The sequence below is a fragment of the Fusarium falciforme genome, chromosome 2 (genome assembly GCF_026873545.1).
Source record: "Fusarium falciforme chromosome 2, complete sequence".
Lineage (NCBI taxonomy): Eukaryota > Fungi > Ascomycota > Sordariomycetes > Hypocreales > Nectriaceae > Fusarium > Fusarium falciforme.
Window position 1 is genome coordinate 2,243,467 of NC_070545.1, and position 15,583 is coordinate 2,259,049.

Sequence of the window (15,583 nt, forward strand, 5' to 3'; positions counted from 1 at the left end):
CACAAAGACGAAGAACCACATCAACCAGAACTTCATCGTCTTCTCCGTGCCCTCGCCCTCGTCTTTGCGGGCGCAGACTTTTGTCCTTTCTTAGCACCTCTCGTCGCTTTCGAGACGGGTGTTCCACCCTCTTCAGCACTCCCTTCTTCCTCCTCGCTCGAAGAGCTTGAGCTGCCTTCCTCTGCTTCCTCTTCCTCTGTTGTCTCGGCCTTTTCCTGCTTCTCAGCCTTGGTCTGCGTCGCGCCCTTCTTCTTCTGTCTTGATCCTCGCTTTGTCTTTGGAGCCGGCGATGGTGCGTCCGTTCCCTCTTCAGTGTCTTCCACCGAAGTACCTCTAGTCTTGGTGTCACCTCGCTTTCGCTTCTTGGCCGGGGACGAAGGTGCTGGTGAGAGATCGAGTTGCGCGGGTGATGTAGGCGCTTCGCTGGGATCGGCATGTGCGCGCTGCATCATCGCGTCGAAGAATTGTGCTCTGGGGAGCGAAAACTCGACATATCGATCCTCCGTTTCATCCTCGTCAAAGTTCTCCCGCTCGTCGATGACTTCGAGGTTGTAGTATGTCCGAAGCTTCTGCCAGATGTAGGGGATGCGCGTGTGCGGGTATAGATCGGGGTCAAAACCGTGATTCCGCAGGTGCTCTGAGATTGCTATCATTCGAAAATGCCTGTGCATCCCTACGGACAGCTGTTAGAAGATGCCAAGAAGAATGGAGATGGAAACTAACCAGCTGGCTTCCAACGAATGACACCCTTGAATAGAGAAGCGACTTGATCATCCGTCCAGTGGTCGTTGAAATTGTTGTCGGGCTCCTTTTGTTCGGTGGCTTCCTCTTGATCGGCGGCCTGGGGAGTATCAACGTCCATGGCGTCGTCGTCACGCGCAGGCGTTGGCGTCGCCGCAGTCTGGGTGCTGGCGCGGGCACGCTTTCTAGGCGCCATTGTGATTGAGCTGTGGCGAGAAGAGAGGCTGGAATGTATTCAGGTCAAAGAATTCGGTGGAAGAGCTCCCAAATGTCTCGATTTTCGGTGGTGATGCTAGAGATGCTGCAGGAAATCCAGGCAATGGAGAGTTGAAGGATTCAAGCTCTGTTTGATCATGAGCTGCCCTCCACAAGGTGTGGCGTGAATGATCCGCAATTCGCTGGTGCCGTGTTCTGGAAGGAGCTCAGCTCAGCTCCAGTGCATGCTTAGCGCAAAAGGCGCTGGAACGCGTCGCGGGGCCACCGAATTCGCGTAAATTGGCCGCCTGAACCAATGGACCTCATGCGCAACAGCTCAACCCAACCATGCACTCCACACGACCTTCGTCTTGGACGATGTTGGATTGTTTGCTCGAACCAACATAGCAGTCATGGCTGAACCTGATAATCTATCAACTGTTTTTGATGTCCCCGACTTATGGAAGAGGTCAAAATGGCACGCGCGGCTAAACGACGATCTTGACGGACCGAATCCCTTCTTCTCACCCAGTCTCAAAAGTCGTGCCCCTCTTATCATCTCCAACTTGAGCTATGCTAATGAATTATTCAGATGATCTAGACTCTAGTTTAGTGCAATTATCACCCATAGCCGTCGAGAAGAATGGTTTCTTCCAGCTACCGTCCCTACAGCCTGAAGAGGCTGAGCCCGAAGTCACCACATCCTCCAACGATGTCCCGACCCCCAAAGAGACCATCCATGATGCGGAGCCGACGGACGATTTATGGATGGATATCGACGAGCCGGAAGCAAAGGCTGCCGAGCACAAGACTTGGGACGGCTTTATCGCCGGTGGATCAACAGTTGGTCAACCACATATGGTAACCGAAGCTGGTGCTGGTGTCTACGATGCCCTCCTGACGTGGTCGATGGATCCTCTGGAGCTCAAGAACTCGGACACACCTATTATCGATGCCAAGGCCTACTTCACCTCGCTACTTGCTTTGGCACTTGGGCAAGAGTCAGTTTTCTTCCTCAGGCCAGACAAGGGACGGTCTTTGGCGCCAGCATTGCCCAGCATGCGTGTTTCGGGGTATTCGAGAGATGTCCTCGAAGGATTAGAGAAGCAGTGTCACAAATGTGGTTTGATGTTCTTGGAACTTCAATCCTTTGTCCAAACCACATATTCAAAGCGTACTAACCATTGTGGTGTTGCTTTGGCTGGTGCCCTTGACCAGGTCCTCAAGGATGTCCAGCAGCATGTGGCGGTATCTGGTCAGAATCCCCGATCACTTTTGGAACTGCAATCAACTGTCAAAGGGCTTTTGGCAATCTTGGCCCCCTTTCGCAGACTTACATCGAAATTTCGCAAGGGATACACGGATGAGCACGTCCTCTCTTACGTATTTCACGAAGCTTATTCGGTTGACTACGGCGAGGAGCAACTACGTGGGATCATGCGTGAGGTTCTACAACGAGTCTCACAGCCATGGATTGAGTTCCTAGAGGAATGGATCGGAACCAAGCGGGAAGAGGGCCTCCCACTAACAAAAGCCAACGTTGGTGAGAGCAAGGGATTCATCAAGGTCGACAAGGAGAAATATATGGATGACTTTGGTCAAGAGGTGGAAGATGTCGATTTCCGCTTGGATGAGAACAAGATGCCGCACTTTATGCCATATGACATTGCCAAGTCCATCTTTGAGACGGGCAAGAATCTGCGGTTCATTAGGACATGCCACCCAGAACACCCCTTGGCGACGCCGAATATCCTCGAGGTGACTCGACCTCCCAAGGTCGGCTGGCTTTACGATTGGGACGCTATCCACGAACTCGAGGCTCGGGTTAACGAGTACCGGGCCAATCTCTTTGAGGCGGTTCAAAAGGCCAGGACGCATCAAGCGTCAGACCAGCATAAGGAACAGGGTCTTCTAAAGCGTTACATGCTTCCGTTGGCTTCCGGAGCCGAATTGCAATACCATGGCATCGAGGCGGACCAAATGGAACAGCGACTCTTGGCGTCCATCGAGCAGTTCAACCAGCCTCTGCCTGATCATGGGGCCGAGGATTCTCTAAGCCAAGTTGTCCGTCAGAGACTCTCCGGGGCCAATCGACCTCCCGCCCAGCGCCCCGACTTTGCGCCTCACTGGTCACTGCTCCCAGTGTTGTCCTTCGGTGGTATTGCTTCAGCCCAATCCTATGTGGTCAACCAAGAGAGTCTGCGACTTCTGTTTAGTAACCATGACTTGCGCAGCCATCTCAAGATGCACCGCGACTTCCACATGTTTGGAAATGGATTATTCGTCAGTCGTTTATCACACGCCTTGTTCGACCCTGAGTTGGAGTCAGCTGAACGACAAGCTGGAGTCGCACGACAGGGTGGTGTCATGGGCCTTCGTCTTGGAGGTCGAGACACTTGGCCACCAGCGAGCTCTGAGCTGCGACTCGCGCTGATGGGCGTACTAGCCGAGAGTTTTACATCCGACAATGGATTTTCCAAGGAAAGATTGACCAGCATATCCAGGGACTCGGCCGAACTACCAGGAGACCTGAGCTTTAGTGTGCGAGATCTGTCGGAAGAGGAGATTGAGAAGTGCATGAATCCAGATTCTCTAGAGGCTCTCGACTTTCTCCGCTTATCCTACAAGGCACCAGGCCCCCTATCCAGCATCATCACGCCAGTCATCTTGACACAATATGATCGCATCTTCAAGTTTCTTTTGAGAATCCTGAGGATGCTGTACGTTATCAACCAGCTTTTCAGGGACGTCAACTCCAGAACGACCCATTGGTACGACCCCGAGGACATCTCGTATCGATTTGCTCGAGAGGCACACCACTTCGTGTCGGGCATCACTTCATTCTTTTTCGATTCGGGCATTGCTATCCCTTGGCAAGCGTTCGAAACCAAGCTGGATAAGATTGAGTCAGATCTGAACAATCCAGACCTCAGCAGCACCCCAGAAACGGTGGAGAGTCCTGATAGGCTTCGAGAATTTCATTCGCGAGTTCTAGACCGTATCATGCTTTCTCTTTTCCTCAGAAAGAGACAGCAGCCGGTTTTGAAGCTTCTCGATGAAATATTCGTCTCTCTACTGGCGTATTCCAAATTCTCTCGAATGAAAGCCATGGGGATAGGCCCAGACACAGGCCCTGAAGAAACACGAGACGAGGTCAAGCGGCTCTACAAGAACTTCAAGACAAAGGTTCAAATTTTCGCGACGGTCTGCCGAGCATTGACAGAAAAGAGTCGATCTACAAGCAACAAGGTGTCGGACGACCTGGGGCTGAAGCAGGAGGGCATTGGAGAAGATCACATGGTGGCCCAGCTTCTGATGAAACTGGAGATGAACGACTATTACACCAAGGGCTAGAATTGACTAGAGAAGAAATTATGCATAATATATTTCGGCGTTTGTTGTCATGCCTTTGTGATACACCAGATGCAATATACCCCGCCATAGGTAATGTAAGTGGAGGCCCGCCAAGGCTGCCCCTCATCGCGTCCCCACGCGCGGCTCCAATTTATCATGAGCAGAGTAAACAAGCAACCCAACATCCATCATAGCGACTTGGACAACCGCTGAGTATTACAACCATGTCTCGACAAAGCAACGCAGCTCGTAATCTGTCTTTGACAGAAGAGCTTGAGAGGCTCGAACAATCCATCACCCTCACTCTTCAAGGTACTAATTGCCCTTGTTGTATCTCGTTGGGTGCTAACCTGGGCAGAAATCGATCACAACTTCAGCAAATCGCATCGCATCGTGACTACGAGCATCCTTCCCCTAGTCGAGCAGTATGGAGAACATTCGCGCGCCGTATGGGAGGCATCAAAGGTACAGCCCATGTTCTTTCATGAAAAACGCCCGAAGCTGACAACCTCCAGTTCTGGAAACAGTTCTTCGAGGCCTCGGCCAACGTATCCCTCTCCGGCTACGAAGAGCTTGCGAACGATGACGAGACGACCAACGTGGAAGAGAGCACGGCCATGAGGGAGGACACCACCGCAGACTACACTGCCCAGCATGATGGTGACATGACGGCCACGACCGGCGCCGAGCATTCCACCTTCCACGCCGACGACTCTCTCCTCGATGATGCCGAGCTCTCGGGCAGCACCCCCCGGCCACCAGCGTCCAAAACCCGGACGCGATTCTCCGATATGCAGTCGCCGTATGAAACCATGAAGCGAGAGATGCAGGATGAGGAGGATGAGACAACCGTGCTGCAAGATAACGAGGACTCGACCGTCCTATTCGCCCAGCACACCGCCAGACTTCCAGACATGGCCATGACGCCACGGAACAAGTTTGACGACGATCATACAATCGAACAATCGGCGCAAGCGAACAAGGATCCCCTGCTCCATCGCCTCCTCGACAAGAACTACCGCATCCAGGCCACACCACACAAACCCGCCTATCGCATCTCCCCCCTCAAGAGCAACCAGCCCAAGAAGGAGACCCCCGCGTGGAAGGACGACTCTCCCGGCTCGTCCCCCGAGATGGCAGTGCCCACCCTCCGCAGCGAGGCATTCATGTCGCCGTACAAGAGCAACGCCCGGCAGCGCCTCGCAGCAGCCACGCAGGGTCCCAGAACGCCTGGTGTCAGCGTGCAGACGCCGGCGACGGCGAGGAAGACGCGAGATGTATTTGCTGAGGAAAGTACTATTGCTAGTGGAAAGAAGAAGTATGAGATTGACTGGGAGAGCGACGAGGAGGACGAGGATATTGATCTTTACGCTGGCATGAGTCCACCCAAGACGATCCAGTTTGCCCTGCCCCCATCTAAGCTTTTACAGACACCCGGTAAGTTGCCCAAAGTATCCTGTCTCAAGACTACCATGGCTGACTTGTATCTCAGCACGAGAGGCCAGCCAGAGAATTGTTGGCGATATTCTCCTCGATGCCGGCGTTGATCCAAACTCATCCGAGTACAGCCCTACCATGGTCAAAATGAACGAGGATATTCTCAACGATAGCTTCTAAGCGTGGTTGCGAACTCGCAAATAATAAGATCCAAATTTAACTAAAGACTGCCAATGCCAGTCTTGTTCATATGAATGATAATCGTCGCTCACTCTCTCCAAGTCACATTGACTGGCGAGCTTTAACCCAAAATCCCCGAAATATCCAACGCTGGGCCGTTTTAAGAAACGGCCCTTTTAAATACAGTGCCATGACGCCTTTGTGGCCACGCAAAGCCCCCATTAAGTGACCTTTTTCAAGACTACCGTCTGTTACATGCTAAAGCGGATTTGTGATCGCAAAGCCTGCTCCTGTAGCTTCTGAACGTCGATCTCGGTCTCCTTCTTCTGCTTTTGTTGCTTTTCCTTCTTGTCCTTCTTGTCCTTCTTGACTAGAGGCGCGGTTGAGGAAAAGGTGGCAATGGAAGCTGTCTCGGGGTCGGCAGCCTTGGAGCTGGTATACTGGTCTGAAGATGGGTTCATGTTGGCTGAGGTCAAGAGTCAGCATACGCTCGAGTTTAACTTGTGTGAATCCTTACTGCTGGTGGTAGGGTTCGACATGTTGCGGAGTTTTGTTTAGGTAGGAATTGGTTGATGATTATGAACAAGTTTTGATTTGTAGTCAATTGGGTTCAGGAGTGTAAGTGTTTGTAATTGCAGTTATGATTGAATAGTGTGCGACTGAATGAAGTCTACATGATGCTTCATGCCCATCTCTTTATACTTGAAGCCTGAGACCATAAACGACCGCTGCTCTAGCACATCTGCAACTCCTATCCAAAATAGACATGAAAAACTCAATTGCGGGAATTGTCTTGCGTAGCAGCATTGTCACCTCTCAGAGATTGCGTGAGTCATGACGAAAGCCTGATCATCAAGGCCACGCCGAAGGCAACAAGGCAAACTACGCCATCGTAAGCATCTAACAACGGAGCGGACGAATACACAGATGCCTACGTACAAGGCTGACGACAAGGAGGTGTAAGCGAGACAGGATATGCACGAGACCCTCCTCAGTAGGTAGACGAGCGGTGCGTGTGCGTGAGGGCGGCATTGCAGTAGAGCATGCGGGGGATAGGATGCAGGGACGTCAGATCCTCTAGCCAACCATGACCGCGCGTTCTTCAGTGGGAGTCATAGCTGCTTGTTACTCATGATCCTAAAATTGTCGACTCACACAGTCCCCAGGAGTTGTTACAATGGGCTTAGCTCGAAATCTCTTGGGGTCGGATGATTACTTGCGACCTTTTGAGTGACGATCCGAGTTACTGTCTCTCAACCATAAGCCAGCTCGGAAACAGTCTTCGGACTAAAGTCCAATAATAGAAATCTCACAAATCACATCATCCACAAGTTGACGGCTCTTCGACAAGGGAGGTCATGATACCCTTCTCATGGTTTCCATCCAAAACTTGGACGCCAAGAACCCTTGTCGCTCGCCCGGTAGGATTGGCCCATGATGTAATTTCGCACCGGACGAAGGCATGGAGAAACGACGATGAGTACGTCACGCCGAAGGGGACTTGGCCCTGCAGGGCGATAAGATCCATGCTTAAACAGGAAGTTGGATGAGACGGTTGGGAACTTTTGGAGTTGAGATGGAAGTTGAGCCTCATGTGGCTGAACCGTGGCTGATGGAAGGAGCTCTAAACGAGAAGCGCGTTTGCTAGCCAATCAAAGTCGGCATTAACTAGACGCCCCACTGCTATCGATAAGCCAATTTCAATGTCTTATCACCTTATCGGATAAATTTTCCCAAGAGACCATAGAAATTTTGAAAGCGACAGGCCTTGGTTTGCTACTGGTGATGGACCGTGGAAGCCCGTGAAGCACAGCACGCGCAGCCATGGAGGACCAAGTACATAAGCCGCATCGCAAGTCCAAGGACAGGAAGGAGAAGAAGCAGCACACAGGAGGTTTGTTTCCCTGCAGAATCCGCGACCACGGCGCATGGCTGACTTGACCGCAGAGCGCAATCCCAAGGCGTTCGCATTCTCCAACCCGGGCAAGCTTCAACGACAAGCAGCGAGATCGCAGGATGTAGGACCACATTGTGCAGGCTAGTCTGACGGTATATCATGCTGACGGCTACGAATAGATCAAGGAAAAGCGCCTCCATGTTCCCCTCGTCGACCGACTGCCCGATGAGGCCCCGCCTCGCCTCGTCACCATCGTCGGCCCTCCCGGCGTAGGCAAGACGACTCTCCTCAAGTCGCTTGTCCGACGATACGCCAAGGAGACGATAACCGACCCTCAGGGCCCCATTACCGTTGTCACGTCCAAGAAGCAGCGCCTGACGTTTGTCGAATGCCCCAACGAGCTCGAGGCTATGGTCGACATCGCCAAGGTGGCCGACATTGTCCTTCTTATGATTGACGGCAACTACGGCTTTGAGATGGAGACTATGGAGTTCCTCAACATCCTCGCCGCCACGGGCATGCCTGGAAATGTGTTTGGCATCCTGACCCATCTCGACCTGTTCCGAAAGCCCCAGGCGCTCAAGGATGCCAAGAAGAGGCTCAAGAAGAGACTGTGGACCGAGCTGTACCAAGGCGCGCATCTCTTCTATCTCTCTGGTGTTATGAATGGACGATACCCCGATCGCGAAATTCACAACCTGTCGCGTTTCCTTTCCGTCATGAAGAACCCTCGTCCGCTTATCTGGCGCAACTCGCACCCTTACACCATTATCGACAGTTTCCGAGATATCACGCATCCCACCAAGATCGAGGAAGATCCCAAGTGCGACCGATCGATTGTCTTGTCTGGGTATCTACGAGGCACAAATTTTGCGTCGCATGGACAGCGGGTACACGTTCCTGGCTTGGGTGACTTTACAGTCTCCAACATGGAGGTTCTGCCAGACCCCTGTCCAACTCCTGCTATGGAGCAGGCGCTCGCCAAGATTACTGGCAAGACGGGGCGACGAAGGCTGGACGAGAAGGAGAAGAAGCTGCATGCGCCCATGTCGGATCGTAGCGGCTTGAAGATTGAGGGTGATGCCATCTGGATCACACGAGAGAAGGGCTTCACTTTTGACAAGGACGATGAAAACGCCGAGCGAGGAGAGGGTGAAGAGATGATTGTCGGTCTACAGGCTGAGCGAAAACTCTTGGGTCAGATGGAGGGTGGTGTACAGCTCTTCAAGGGCGGTGGCCAGGTTGAAGCAGTGCCTGAAGAGGAGGATACAGGACGTAAAACACAGCGCAAGGCTCGATTCGCAGAGCGCGGTGAGTCGGATGACGAGGAGAATGAGGACGACGAGGGCTTCGTTAGCGGCGACGATGAGGATGACTCGGATGCCGAGGTCGAGTTCAACGAAGGCAAGCTGGGCAAGATGTTCCGCAAGGACGCCGATAAGAACGTCGATGAGGATGATCTTGCGTTTGCCGATAGCGACTCAGATCTTGGCTCAATGTCTGAAGCCGAGGAAGTGGACGATGACGAGGAGTACGACTCGGACGAAGAAGCCGCAGCCCTACGGTGGAAGGACAACCTAACAGGCAACGCCCTGAAGCTTCACGGCAAGCGACGCACATATCACACGGGCGACCTGGCCAGGCTCATGTACGACGACTCCATGACCCCCGAGGACGCACTGAAGCGGTGGAGAGGTGACGAGGACGAGTCAGAGGAGGAGAACATCGAGGATGATGACGATGATGATTTCTTCAAGAAGTCAAAACAGGAAAAGGAGGACTCTGTTGAGGACAGGTCAATACCCCTTTACGACTACGAGGACCTCGCCGCAAAGTGGGCAGAGGAGAGAAACGTCGAGGCCCTGCGTCGCAAGTTCACATCAGCAGCCCTCGCCGCGGGAGACGATGAGGACGAAGATGACGACGACGATATGGAGGGCGAAGAGGACGAAGATGACGAAGGCGACGGCGTGTTTGAGGATCTCGAGGCCGAAGAGCAAGACGAGGAGGAGCAGAAGCCAGAAACGGCCGACGACATCGAAGCCGAGCGAGAAAAGAACGCCAAGCGAAAGGAGGAGCTCAAGATGCGGTTCGAGGAGGAGGACCGAGACGGCTTCCTCAACGACAAGGCCAAGGCCCGCAAGGAAGGCGGAGATATCCAGGAGTTTGGCGAGGACGAATGGTACGAGGCGCAAAAGGCAATGATCCAGAAGCAGCTCGACATCAACAAGGACGAGTTCTCCAACCTCGACGAGAGGCAGCGCACCGCCGTTGAGGGATACCGCGCCGGCAAGTACGCCAAGATCATCCTCGAGAACGTCCCCGCAGAGTTCGTCTCCATGTTTGACGCCCGCCGTCCTATCGTTGTTGGCGGTCTGTCTCCCACGGAGGACCGCTTTGGCTTCCTCCAGGTCCGCATCAAGAGGCACCGCTGGCACAAGCGTATCCTCAAGTCAAACGACCCCCTCATCTTCTCGCTCGGCTGGCGACGCTTCCAGACCATGCCCATCTACAGCACCACCGACTCGCGGACGCGAAACCGCATGCTCAAGTACACACCCGAGCACATGCACTGCTTCGGTACCATCTACGGGCCCCTGATCGCCCCCAATTCAGGCTTCGTCTGCTTCAACTCCCTCTCCGGGTCCACGGCCGGCTTCCGTATCGCAGCCACCGGTACTATCCTCAGCGTCGACGAGTCGACCGAGATCGTCAAGAAGCTCAAGCTCACGGGTACACCCGCCAAGATCTACAAGAACACGGCCTTTATCAAGGACATGTTCAACTCGTCGCTCGAAATTGCCAAGTTTGAAGGCGCCTCCATCAAGACCGTATCAGGCATCCGTGGTCAGATCAAGCGCGCCCTGTCCAAGCCCGAGGGCCACTTCCGTGCCACCTTCGAGGACAAGATCCTCCTCAGCGACATCGTCTTCCTGCGCGCCTGGTACCCAGTCAAGCCGCACCGTTTCTACAACCCCGTCACCAACCTCATAGGCTGGCAGCCCATGCGCCTGACGGGCGAGGTCCGCCGCGCCCAGGGCGTCGCCACCCCTCAGCTCAAGAACAGCCAGTACCGGTCCATCGAGCGTGAGACCCGTCACTTCAACCCTCTGCGCGTGCCCCGAGCCCTAGCTGCCGAGCTGCCCTTCAAGTCCCAGATCGTCGAGACCAAGAAGCAGAAGCGCGACACCTACATGAAGAAGCGCGCCGTCATCATGGCCCCCGGCTCCGAGGAGAAGAAGGCCCGCGCCCTCATGCAGCAGATGCTCACCATCCGCAACGACGCCGCCGCCAAGCGCCGCGCCAAGAAGGAGGAGAACCGCGCTGCCTTCCAGAAGAAGCTGGCCGACAACGAGGAGAAGAAGGAGGCCCGCGAAAAGCGCGAGACCAAGGAGTTCTGGCGCAAGAATGGCCGAAAGCGTGCTGCCGGCGAAGACGGAGGAGGTGGCAAGCGAAGGAAGTAGGTCTAAGTCTCGTCAGTCGGCGATAGTCTATGGGGAATGGTAGAAAAAGTAGATGTATACCTCTTGGGGTTGGCGTTATGAGAATAAAACTTGAATATATTGCATTAGTACTTGTGCTCCTACCAACTCAACTTCAAACACAACTAGTATTATAAGGCTCTTCTTGTATGCACGCAACTCCCCATCACTTGCGATCAAAATGTTAAAGTCAGTATAAGAATACAAGTTGTAATTGTGCATCTCGGCTCAAAGGTTACGCGCAAGGCCGAGGCCCTCTGAAAGAATACACAGTATACAATCCTAAACACCAATCCTCGAGAAACAAAGACAAGACGCACGCATTCGCACACACAAAAACAAGCCTTGAGCCAGATGCTGGCGTTCCATCAACATCAACCATCGACGACACATTAATCAAGAGCCTCGCCTCCTTCCACTACCAAACCCTCGCTCTTCTTCCGGAACCCGGCATCTGCCCAACCCATATCCATATTTTAAGCCATCTTTCATCACTGTCAACTAGAGTCGTTTCTCGCATTGTTTGCCAAGGATTGGATGCTCCCAAAAACCAATTCGCGCCCGATTCCAATCTGACAATCCCTTGCCTTCGATTAAAGGAAAGACATGCGCCCCGAAATGCCGTAAAACACATTCATTGCCTAGGCCAGCTATGCCTTTTCTCAGCTCGTGTACACGTCGAAACTGCTTCGTATCGGTTGCTTAGGAAGCGATCATGGGCTCCTTGTTGGCGACAACAGGCTCGCTGGGAACCTCGGGAGCTTCAGCATCGATAGCAGTAGGCTCGGAGATCTCCTCTTTGAGAGCTGCGGGGGTGGGAATCTGGGGAGCCGCCTCCGACTTGACGGGGTCCTCAGTAGGAGGAGAGGGGAACTCGGGCTCCTTGGCGACAGGGGCAGCGGCCTTGGTGGGCTTCTCAATCTTCTGGCGCGAACCATGGTTACCTCGGAGGAGGTCATGGACCTTGCCGCTGTAGTCGCCAGCGTACTGCTTGCCAATGGCCGAAACCTGCTCCATCTGCTTCGAGGCAACATCTCGGACCTGAGCGGTCTGCGAGTTGATGAGCTCCGAGGCGTGGTGGAGTTGCTCATCAATCAGCTCCTGGTTGGTGGTGTAAATCAGGGGAACAAAGAAAACGACAGTGGTGCCAATAACAGCAAGGCCCCAGTAGGGAACGAGCTTGACAAGGTAATAGGAAATGAAGGCAGCGACAAAGGCCTGGGTATGTCAGTCACGTCCATCATGTAGCTCTTGCGCAAGCACTTACAGCAGCAGAAGCAAAGACATTCTCAGCAAAGATGATTCGCTGGGCCTCAATAACAAAGAAGTTGACGAGCTCGTGGGCATCTCCAATCATATGGTCGAGAGTCTCACGGGGAACGGTGTAGTATCGACGAGGGCGAACCTGAGTAGCCAGGCCATTGTTGAGTACGATCTTGCCAACAACCTCGGCGAGGATGGTCACACCAAGGACCATCCACGAAACCTTGAAAGCCCATCGGAGGACATCCAAGTATCGGGCAGCAAAAATAAGGGAGACGGTGGTCACGTAGGCAATACCGGAAGCTCCTGTTTTACAAGCTGGTCAGCTATATCAATTTGGACAGCAGACAGAGCTCGACTTACGAGGGTTGTTCCAAGACAGGAGCTCAGAGAAAAAGGAGTGGTAGTGAGTGAGAGGCTGGCCAGTGGCAGCGGGAGTCGAGGGAGTGCGTCGAGCAGCAGCGAGGTTGGAGAGCTCGTTGGAAGCCTTCTGAGTGTGGTCGTAGACGTTCTGCGCAACGGGGCCTGTGAGACTACATTAGCAAAACATGCCAGGTATCAGGAGAGGTGAGGCAGGAGCTCATACCGTTGGTAACAGACTGGTACGCAGCAGCGGCGTCTGGAGTAGCAAGGTCAGCCATGTTGCTTTACAGAAAGGAGCTCGAATAGTTGTTGCGATCGAAGTTATGGTGGTGCAAAAAGTGCAGGAAAAGACTGTGAAACGTGGTTAGCAAAAGCTGCGTCCGAGATGTCCCGTACGAGGACAGCGCATCAACAACGCACCTCACTGGATTTGGTGGCCTCGAGAAGAGAGCCGCCGTTGACGGCCGGGGCGGAATCAGCCATTTCGACGAGCTGGCGAGGAGATGAGGGCGTCTGGAAGCTGTTGCGCTCGCTGAGCAGTACCGTCGGGGCGAGTTGGACTAGGCGAAGGAAGACTGTGGACGGGCGCGTGTTGCGTGGATAGGAGGTGATTCGGGAGAGGATGGAGATGTTCTGCAGGAAGCGAAAGGCGGCGTGAGCAAAAGTGGCCCGAGAATTTGGAAGCTTTGATTGATGCAGGGTAGGATTTGACAAGGGAGGTTGAGAGGAGCTACGTAGCTGTCTCTGTCTCGCTCGCACGCGCGCGCTCCCTGTGGCTCTCTTGCTCTGCCTGCGTGTGGTCTGGTCTGGAGCATTTTTGTCTGCCGATAAGGGGGCGGTCGGGGGAGTGTCGTGTGAGAGAAACGGGCAAAGCAAGCGAGACGAGCACCCCTGGAACAAGCAGAAGACGAGGTCTAGGATGTTGAAGACGTACCTGATGAGCGCAGCTGAGAACAGGAGAATGCTATTCGCAATGTCGTTGGCTGGGGAAGAAGGTTGGTGATTATTATGGTGATGGAGAAGAAGAAGGAAGAGGAAGAGGAGGAAGAATGGAGGAGGAATGACGTTGCCTTGAGGTTTACTTTTTGGTCTTGGAGGGGACAGGACAGATTGGAAGTAACCAAGTTTTGGAAAGGCAGGCAGGTACGGAAACCAGTGACGGCAGTGACGCTCGACGGAATTATTACAGGGACATTTCACAACAAGAGCACAGCGGCCTGAGAGCAGGTTTTTAGTGGAGCGTGCAGCACGGCAGGACGCTGAACAACGCCCGGCATCAACGGACGGGCATCAAAGACCGTTTTCCGTTACTTTCTTTGTGCCATCCTGCGCTTCGGACGATGGAGCTTGGATCCATGATGGCGTTGCTTTTTGCTGCTCTGCTAGAAAATCCTCCCACCCACCGGTGGAGCTCCCTCTCATTAGCTCTGGATGACGCAGTGCAACACAGCGGCAGGACCCGAGAGGGACCTCGAGGCGCTTAGTGGAAAACGCAGAGCTGCATGTACCTGCCAAGTCACGCACCACCACAACTTTCAAAGCGTCCGAGCAGATCCGGCCAAGGCCAATCCCGTCATCGCGGCGCTGAAACGACGACATTCCAGTTGGTGTCCCACAAGGGCAGATAGCGCTGTAGGTGCAGACGACAGCCTACTCTTTTCAGCGGCCAGATTGACATACATATCCCAGAAATAAAAGACAGTCGCTCTCAAAGACCACTCACTGCCCCAAGTCAAACCCCTTGCAGCCGTTGCAGGGGAATGGGGTGAATGATGCCTTGACATGATGGATGATCTGGTCATTTCAAAGTGAGCCAGCTTGTCAATGCATGTGATAATCACGCTAAAAAGGGGGGCCTCCTCTGATGGGGCTAGGAACCAAGGTGGAAAAAAATAACAGGACAGCCGGGATCTTTCTCGAAGCACAGGCCTCATGTTATTGCGAGTAGCACACGGCAACTATCTTTAGTTGAAAGAGATAAGGAGTTCGTTCAGCCTGGGCAAAGAGACAATAGCAACAAGGGTTGCAACTCGTCTAGTTCCCCGCGATAGTCCTCAATAGCTCAGCATTCGAATCAGCGTCTCGATCTCTGTCTGATATTGTCGAAACAACCTCATGATTAGTCCAAACCCGGATAGGTAAAACTGCACGTAGACAGCGCCTATCCACTCGGAACCTCCCTTTCCAAGCCGCATTTCTCGAGCCTTCCCATTGGCCAACATGCTCGTACATGCCGATCCTGCATCACCAACACGTACCTTGCTTGGATCCCCCGACCCCTCTCCGGTTTCCCACGAGGCGCATACAGTAGTGACGAGCTAGAATCGTTTCTCTTCTCTTCATTTCTTTACTCTGTTCTCAATTATAGATGCTGTGCAACTGCTTGTCTATCCGCAGATCGTGCGGGAATCTAAGAAAAAACTTCCAACAAAGAATCACCGCCAAAAAGGCGGCACCAGCCTTCAACTCCAACTCCCGTGCTAAAGTAGACAAACGCCCTGACAGATGACGACAATGGTGATAACATGAGGTGCCACGAAAACCAAGGAAACGAACGACTGATGATGAGGGGCGCAGTGTGGCCGAAACGAACCCAGCCCAGCCCAGCAAAACCCCACGAGTCCCCGAGTTTTCCGCCATGGCGTCCCAGAAAGTGTGCTCGACAAGAAAG

The 15,583-nt window shown here is 53.5% G+C and overlaps 6 protein-coding genes across 6 annotated transcripts; 3 read left to right on the plus strand and 3 right to left on the minus strand.

Annotated features, from left to right (window-relative positions):
* Positions 1-32: 32 nt before the first annotated feature.
* On the minus strand, positions 33-937 carry NCS54_00264400 (Hypothetical protein; the record flags this gene model as incomplete). Its single annotated transcript, XM_053148239.1, has 2 exons — positions 33-673; positions 724-937. 2 exons carry the CDS (start codon positions 935-937, stop codon positions 33-35), a joined length of 855 nt encoding a protein of 284 aa, XP_053004214.1.
* A 412-nt stretch (positions 938-1,349) lies between these two features.
* Positions 1,350-4,290, plus strand: NCS54_00264500 (Spindle pole body component; the record flags this gene model as incomplete). The annotated part of the gene is made up of 2 exons (XM_053148240.1): positions 1,350-1,479; positions 1,529-4,290. 2 exons carry the CDS (start codon positions 1,350-1,352, stop codon positions 4,288-4,290), a joined length of 2,892 nt encoding a protein of 963 aa, XP_053004215.1.
* A 224-nt stretch (positions 4,291-4,514) lies between these two features.
* NCS54_00264600 (DASH complex subunit ASK1) lies at positions 4,515-5,907 on the plus strand (the record flags this gene model as incomplete). The annotated part of the gene is made up of 4 exons (XM_053148241.1): positions 4,515-4,602; positions 4,649-4,755; positions 4,806-5,727; positions 5,783-5,907. The coding sequence occupies 4 exons, from the start codon at positions 4,515-4,517 to the stop codon at positions 5,905-5,907; spliced, it is 1,242 nt and encodes a 413-aa protein (XP_053004216.1).
* A 251-nt stretch (positions 5,908-6,158) lies between these two features.
* Positions 6,159-6,446, minus strand: NCS54_00264700 (Hypothetical protein; the record flags this gene model as incomplete). Its single annotated transcript, XM_053148242.1, has 2 exons — positions 6,159-6,373; positions 6,425-6,446. 2 exons carry the CDS (start codon positions 6,444-6,446, stop codon positions 6,159-6,161), a joined length of 237 nt encoding a protein of 78 aa, XP_053004217.1.
* Positions 6,447-7,731: 1,285 nt separating this feature from the next.
* Positions 7,732-11,268, plus strand: NCS54_00264800 (Bms1-type G domain-containing protein; the record flags this gene model as incomplete). The annotated part of the gene is made up of 3 exons (XM_053148243.1): positions 7,732-7,801; positions 7,855-7,925; positions 7,984-11,268. The coding sequence occupies 3 exons, from the start codon at positions 7,732-7,734 to the stop codon at positions 11,266-11,268; spliced, it is 3,426 nt and encodes a 1,141-aa protein (XP_053004218.1).
* Positions 11,269-11,988: 720 nt separating this feature from the next.
* On the minus strand, positions 11,989-14,269 carry NCS54_00264900 (Reticulon-like protein; the record flags this gene model as incomplete). The annotated part of the gene is made up of 7 exons (XM_053148244.1): positions 11,989-12,504; positions 12,554-12,855; positions 12,913-13,074; positions 13,136-13,168; positions 13,338-13,545; positions 13,847-13,876; positions 14,198-14,269. 7 exons carry the CDS (start codon positions 14,267-14,269, stop codon positions 11,989-11,991), a joined length of 1,323 nt encoding a protein of 440 aa, XP_053004219.1.
* Positions 14,270-15,583: the final 1,314 nt, after the last annotated feature.